Here is an 8,015-nt window from a genome sequence, read left to right as displayed (position 1 = left end):
TAAGTAAAAAAATAAATTTTATATATTAAAATAAATTTTATAACGTGAAGAACAAAATATTTTATATATTATTTTTTTGGAAAAATAGGTCATTTTTCTCCTGAAAATCTATATGTTCCGATAATCAAATAAACTTATTCAAATGAAATAACAATTTAATGAACTTGTGAAACCAATTGAAAAAAAAAAGGGAGAAAATTCATATATTGATTATTTTTCATTTTTATAAAGTATACTATGATGCATGTAATTATGAAAACTATGAATTTGATAAAATTACAGTAACATCGCAATCTTGTTGAAGATTTCTTGCAAAATTACAATGACTTGTGCACCATATTACCACTTAATGATGGAACTATAACAATACGAAGAGTGCTAAAAACATTTACTTTTTAATTAGTTGAAATCAATGTGAATATTTAACTTTGAAAATAGGTGATACATAACGTAGCAACAAATAAACTTTTAGAAAATGGTTAAAGAATGAGTGTTAGAAAATAGAGATCGATAATGTTAAAAAGAGAGTTTTATTAATTAACACTTTTCGTAGCAAGAACAAATAATCTAACAATCAATCATAATGCAATTCTAGGTCATCCCAAAAGACAAGCAACTTCGACTTAAGCACATCATTGTGTCGGTATCTAACTCAACCTTGTTACCGTAAAAGGCAGATACTATTCATCTTTGAAATTAGAAACAACTAAAAATTCATTGTACCTTAAAAAGAAGTAGGCCTCAAATTATGTCACTTTTTCTGGTTACATCAAATTATGCCACTTTACTTTAGTTTCTACAAACATTTGGATATGACAATATTTGAGGTATTCCTTTTTGTTTAACTTCAACTTAAAGGTTCATTAATTCTCATCAATTCCATTTAAATTGTCATTTGTCATGATAATTAAAAGGAGAATGTTAACATGTGCATATATAGCATATGTTAAGGAATCAAAAATAGAAATTATGCTTTAGAATTTGTGCATTTTAACCTTTCAAGCACTAAATTTTTTGTATCATTAAATGTTGAATTTCTATATTAAGATACCTTAACATGTGCTCTATATGCACATGTTAACAAAACCCTAATTAAAAATATATTTCTCATATTAATTGTCTTGTGGTCAAGCATCCTAAATTTGCAATTGTTTTAATAAATAAATAAATCATAGTGTTAGGGTCGATTGTTAATTTTCACATTGTTCAACTCCTTAAATAAAGGATGATAAATAATTAACTATCGGAGCAGTTCCACATTGTTTAGTGTGGTGAAAAAAAAGAGAGACCAAGCCTATTGGACCAAGCAACATCTCCCTTATTTTGGGAGATGATGGCGATCTTATCTAAAAGATAAAGTGTGTCACTATGGTATTTCCGATATATCATGCATGCAAAGCAACAATTTATTGCTAGCAGAATCAGAACAACACACGAGCATTGATTGACATTGATGTAAGATGTGAGGTGAGATAAGTCGATGGCTAAAGAACTTCCTAAATGCCGACATGGAAGTTGTACCATAATCTTTCAGCAAGGTTTTCGACATAAAGAAATTCTTAGAATGGTTCAGATCCAAGTGAAGTATAATTATGGTGGAATATGATTGTCGGTATAGACAATGTAAGCGAAAGGTGAAACTTTTACAATCAAGGTGGAGATTGTTGGGGTTGATTGTCAAGTTTCATATTGTCCAGTCTCTTAAATAACGAAGGAGGTTAAAAAATTTGCTATTTGAGAAGTCTCGTTGCTTATTTTGGTAAAGCAAGGGAGAGATCAAAGCTATATATTAGGTCTGTTAGAAGTTTATTTTATTTGGTAGGTGTTTTTCGTATTTTGTTTGACAAACTCATAATGCTTCTTGTTGATGCATCATAAGTTTGAGAGTAGGTGTTAGATAATAAAATAATAAGCTATGTTATTGGGCCTGTAAGTTTAGAGTCCAATAGATTATATATATATATATATATATATATATATATATATATATATATATATATATATATATATATATATATATATTCTCAGTAACCTTTTGTAAAGTTAAGAAATGCTGATGCTATTCTAATTGTTGAAACTCTAGCCGTCACTTTAATTTGTATTTCTATCTGAACTTTAACATGGTATCAAAGTCGGGTTAAGGACTGTAATGTGTGCATTTGACCCAGGACGTGAGGATGGATGTTGAATATGTAGTTGTATTGTTGGAGTTTGTTTGAAGTCTCACATTGCTTAGGTTCTCGGACTGTTGAGTGTATAAAATGTGAGGGCAACCTCACCCTATATGAGTTAGCTTTTGGGGTTGAAATCCAAACATATTTAACAGGACCTAGATTCTTTGTTTTTAATTAGATGCATCAGTTAGTAACACTTTATGTTTATATTTGACTTAGTTTAAATATTTGCTTTGGAGAGTGTGAGTGTACTGAGGGCCAAGTGATGGTTGAGAGAAGTCTATGTATTGTAAAAAATTTCATATAGTAATATTGTTCTATAGTTGTCGGTTTATACAACGATCATAATTTTTCTCCAATATTAGAGTTTTCAGTAATATTTTTATGATTGTGATTATTTTTCTTCTTCAACTGTGTTTTTTCCTAACAAATAATAAGTCCTAGCCCACTTAGCTCAAATTTAAAATCTTACGGTGTATGAATTTTACTGGATAACGAAAATAAAATAAGGGTATTAATATTAGAGGAAAGTCATTAAGATAAGGGTAACAATAATTTGAGACAAAAGCTTGTTAAAAAAAATAAAATTGAGACAGAATAATTCCAAAATATATTTTTATTAAATTTTTTTATATGCTTGGTATAAGAAAGAGGGAATAAAAAACAAAAAATGGTCCCAAGAGCTATGGGTCCAATTGTGATGGATCTTAAAGCTCAAGTGTAAATCATTTCTTGTATGGAATCTAACCAAAAATTAAGTTGGCCAAATGTTAGCCATTGAAAGTGATTAACTTTAAATATTTGTCTAAGAGCTAGAAACTCATCACATGCAAAAATGAGAAAGAAGGGGACATAGACAAGATGTGCTAGGAAAAATGCCAATGTTTGATAACTCTTCTTTCTTCTTTTTGTCTTCCTAACTAGCCAGCTCATTGGATTTTATAATTTTAGGTGAAGAAAACACAATCATAATGTTTGTTTCACTAGCTAGTTAGCAATAGTATATATACACATAGAAGTTTTATAAAAAAAATATATACACATAGAAGTTAATCAAAATATTTGTACTAAGAAAATAGACTTTGCTTGCATTAACCTATTTTGTATCCTTACTTTCCCAAACACATTACAATTTGTCTACAAGATTTAATAGATAGAAACCATGGAAGCATCTCAACCAATTTCAATTGAAAGTTTTTCATATAGTTGGCTAGTAAATCTTAAACCATCATCACTAGTAGAAAGTCTTGATAGTTCTTCCCTTAGAACTTCTCTTGATACTTATAATTATGATGAAGCTTCTTTCATTGAAATGGATCCAAGAATGCCACCTTCTAGAAGATTCTTTATAAACTCACAAGATTTCAAATTTGATTTTCCAACTTCACAATCTTCTCTTGTTGATGCTGATAAACTCTTTTGCAATGGTTACCTAGTGCCATTTTTTGTTGAATCAATGAAAATTGAACCATGTGAATATGATTCATCAAATTCAAATTCAACCTTAGATTCATCCATATCACATGTAGCTAAAAAAGTGGCTCCTATGAAATATTCAAGATGCACATCATTGAAAAGGTGTAAAACATTATCAAGGAGAATGTTTCAAAAATATTTGAATTTCTTAAGTCCTTTGTGTAGAAGATTAAGGGGTAAAAAATCAGGATCAAAACATGAGAATGTTGTGAAAAGAACACAATCTATTCGAGGAAATTATTGTGAATCATCTCCAAGAATTAGTGTCGCTTATTCGGCTGATTATTCGCGTGCGTCGTGTGATTCTGATAGTTCAATTTATGAAGCCGTTCTTCATTGCAAAAGATCCATTGGTATGAGTCCAAAAAAAAATTAGTTCCGTGTGTATATTATTTTCCATATGTACATGTATATTATTATAAAGTTATTTTCAATTTTTTGAGAATCAATGTATATTTATTTATCTATAATCGAGTTGTATTAGCTCTATTTAATCGAGTTTTTTTTGTAAACATGTAAGATGTTTAACTGCGACTGCAATATAAAACATGGTGGCAGACATTATTTCAAGCTTTCTCTTGATCAATGGAGTATCTATAGGAAATAAGTATATATCGTTTGTGAGCAGGGATGAATCTATGTTAAGGCCAAGTGTGGCCATGGCCACACCAAATTTTTCAAATTATATATATATATATATATATATATATATATATATATATATATATATATATATGGGGGCTGCTAATTTAGACCCAGTTGGGTCTAAATTAGCAAGGTGCACCTTTTGAGTTGGACAAAAATACCCTTTCTTTTAAAAAAAAAAAAAAAACATATTGGCGCTGATCCAGTGTCGCGCGCCTACCGAAGGACCACCGTTACAGACCGTTGATTTCCATCAGACGGCCAAGAGATGATCTCATCATGGCTGTCGGATCAATCAGACAGTACAGATCATCCATCTCCATGATAAGTCAGCGCGTGCACCACACTAGATCTGCGCCTGGAGAGAGAAAATTTCATTTTAAAAAAGCAGGACACGTGTCAACTGCTGGGTGGTTGGCGTGTTTTTTTTTCTTCATTTAATACTTTAAACTCAATTATTTCGTTGTAAATTAATTTTTTATTTTTTTATTTTTATACCAAAATTCATAATTTTTTTTTGTCTACAAATAGAGACTTGGTTCGTTTGATTTGGACACAAAAAAAAAACTCAATTTTTCACTACCTTTAATTATCTTTATATAATTGTGAAACCATTTAGCTGGTAGAATGGTTTCACAGTATAACTCTCTGAAACCATTTTACTGGTAGAATGGTTTCAGTGAGTAATTTCTTAATTGTTTGCTTCTGAAACCATTCTGAAACCATTTAGCTGGTACAATGGTTTCAGAGCGTTGTACTTTGAAACCATTTCACTGATAGAATGGTTTCAGGGGAGTTGATTTTTAATTGTTTGCTTCTGAAACCATTTTACTGCTAGAATGGTTTCACAGTATAACTCTCTGAAACCATTCTTCCAGCTAAATGGTTTCAGAAGCAAACAATAGTTTTTAATTACCGTTTTATCTCATTTAATTAACGAAAAATAGTTTCAGGTCTCAAAAAATTTCATAAAATATACCAAAAGTTCCAGAATATTATCTAATATTTTATTAGAAACAAATAAAAAAACAATTGGTTTCAGAGTACAAATCTATGAAATTATTATTATTATTTGTTAAATGGTTTTAAATAATCAGCGGAATTTGTGAAAATAATTTCATGACTTGAACTAGGGAGAGTGAGGTACACAAGAGGGTTCTAAATAATTCATAGTACTTTACATAAAATTTTGGAAATTTTTTATGGAATTATAATATTTTTAATTACCTTTTTACTCATTTAATTAACTAAAAATAGTTTCGGGTCTCCAAAAATTTCATACAATATACCAAAATTTTCAGAATATTATCTACTATTTTATTATGAAAAAATAAAAAAAAAAATAGAGCCTCCCTGAGGCCGCACGCGCCCCCACGCGCCGCCGGTGAGAGTGGGCTTGGCGACGCGCACTGTTCATCGTCCCTCCCACCCGTTTTATGCAGAAACGGGTCGTGCGACCCGGTTTTTGACCCGGTTCGATCTCCCTCAATACTCAACGAAACTCGACGTTCCTTATATGGATTTTGATCGTTTTTCAATTTTACAAAGTTTTCCGGTATTAGTTTTTGAAATCGGCGTTCGATTCGCACGTAAAATGAGGTCGAAATTTGGAAGAAATTTAAAAAATGTAATAGTTGTTCTATTGTTTCAAAAAAAAAAAATGGTATTTTTATGATGCAAATTACATACATGCCCCAGTTGCTCTATTGTTTCAAAAAAAAAAATGGGTATTTTTGTCCAACTCAAAAGGTGCACCTTGCTAACTTAGACCTAACTAGGGTCTAAGTTAGAAAACCCCTATATATATATATATAGTTAAATATATTTGGTCCCGTGAGCTTAACTCAATTGGTTGAGACGTCGCAAATATTATTTATGAGTCGGAGTTCGAACTTCGAACACTGTACTGTTAAGAAAACTTGTATTTTTGAATGATTATTTCGTATCTATGATTAAAAAAAAGTCCATCTAGAAAAAAAGAACACAAAATATTTGATTTCTAAGTCATAATTTTCATTACTTTTATTTTAAAACGTCATATTTAAATACATTTCATATTAAAAAATGATAAATAAAAGAAAAGTACAATTATTTAGTGTTGTAAATTTCCACTTGCATAATTTTAATGTTAAATATATAGTGAAGAAAATACTAAACTTTTAATATTCCCTTTGTCCCTAATTTTTTATTTTTGTCTCAAAATTTTAGTTATTTTAAAAAATCAAAGTACAGTTATTGATATTTTCCCCTTTTTTTCCCTTGTAAAAACTATATAAACATCTATTAAATGAATTATTTTTTTTTAAAATAAAAAGTAAGAGTAAAAATAACATAAAATTTCAATATTTATTATTTCTTAATCTATATGCGAAATTCTAAAATAACCAAAGATTTAAGACAAATAGAGTATATTTTTCATGCTTAAATTCAAAATTGTCAATTAAATATTTTAATGCTAGTAAATTTTGGCCACAAAATTTTTTTTTTTTAGATCGGTCCCTGTTTGTGAGACATTATTTCAAGCTTTGCCTTGAAATTTGAAAAAGTAAAATTAAAGTACAATTTTGTTAATATATATTGAAAGAAACATTTTTACAATATAAGAGAAAAGTTTAATTGTTGTGCACTGTCGGTGTAAAAATTCTTTACACATACATCCAATGATGCATTGTCACATCATTTAATGAATGTGACACATCATGTGTTTTTAAATATCAAACATGATGTGTCAATATATTATTGGATGCATGTGTAAAATAACTTTACACTGACGATTCATATATATTAAATTCATAAGAGAAGAGTACAGCATTCCAATAATGCGAAATTGATCTTACATGGAAAATTATCTTTCTATATTTATCTTACAGGGAAAGATGATACTCCCTCCATCCCACAATGAGTGAGCAGTTGACTGCGTCACACAAGCCAATACATAACTTTGACCGTTAATATTTTAAATTGTATAATAGTAAAAATTATAAAAATATGATATTATGAAAATACTCACCGAGATGAATCTAACAATATCTTATGGGTTATGTTAACTTGTGCCCTAAGGGCACATGTTAAGCTACCTAAAAATAGAAATATAGCATTTAATGATACAAATAATTTAATGTTTAAATAATTGAATACATCACAAGTTCAATAAATTTTTTCCACATTTATCTTCTTAACATGTGCCCTTAAGGGCACAAGTTAACATTCTCCATATCTTATATGCTAATATTTGTTTTTATTTATTAGTAGAAAAATAGAGTCAAAGTAAGATATGTGAATAGTGTATATAGTCAAAATGACTCACTCATTTTGGGACGGAGGGAGTAGAAACGCAATACATTTTGAAAAACACTAACTTACATAAACGTTATCTAGGCCCCGTTTGAATTAACTTATTTTTGAGCATATGCAAACAGCTTATACGATATAATTTAAATTTTATGCTATTTTACAAGTTCACACTAATAAAAATTATATTTTTATAAGCTATTTTATCATAAACTAACTTGATAAACTTATAATAATTCATAAAAAATGCATAAACCATTTGCATAAGTTAAAAAATAAGCTAATTCAAACGGATCCCTAATGTTCATTCGACATTTCAAATAATGGGTGCTCAAACAAGCGTTGTTTGAGTGAACTAAAATTAACGAGCATGTGTTATCGTAACACTCTTGCACACACAACTGACACAAGTGATATATACCTTGTTTA

General features: G+C 29.3%; 1 protein-coding gene across 1 annotated transcript; it reads left to right on the top strand.

The window, feature by feature from the left end:
- Positions 1–3,207: 3,207 nt before the first annotated feature.
- Positions 3,208–4,283, top strand: LOC123905776 (probable membrane-associated kinase regulator 6). Its single transcript, XM_045955500.1, has one exon. The coding sequence runs from the start codon at positions 3,337–3,339 to the stop codon at positions 4,024–4,026; it is 690 nt and encodes a 229-aa protein (XP_045811456.1). The 5' UTR covers positions 3,208–3,336; the 3' UTR covers positions 4,027–4,283.
- The last annotated feature ends 3,732 nt before the right edge of the window (positions 4,284–8,015 follow it).

This window comes from Trifolium pratense, linkage group LG2, assembly GCF_020283565.1.
Source record: "Trifolium pratense cultivar HEN17-A07 linkage group LG2, ARS_RC_1.1, whole genome shotgun sequence".
Lineage (NCBI taxonomy): Eukaryota > Viridiplantae > Streptophyta > Magnoliopsida > Fabales > Fabaceae > Trifolium > Trifolium pratense.
Note: the sequence above shows the minus strand (reverse complement) of the source record. Positions and strands in the feature narration are given on the sequence as shown.

Coding starts and splice junctions, on each gene's coding strand:
- LOC123905776 (XM_045955500.1), top strand. CDS start 3,337: ATGGAAGCATCTCAACCAATTTCAATTGAAAGTTTTTCATATAGTTGG.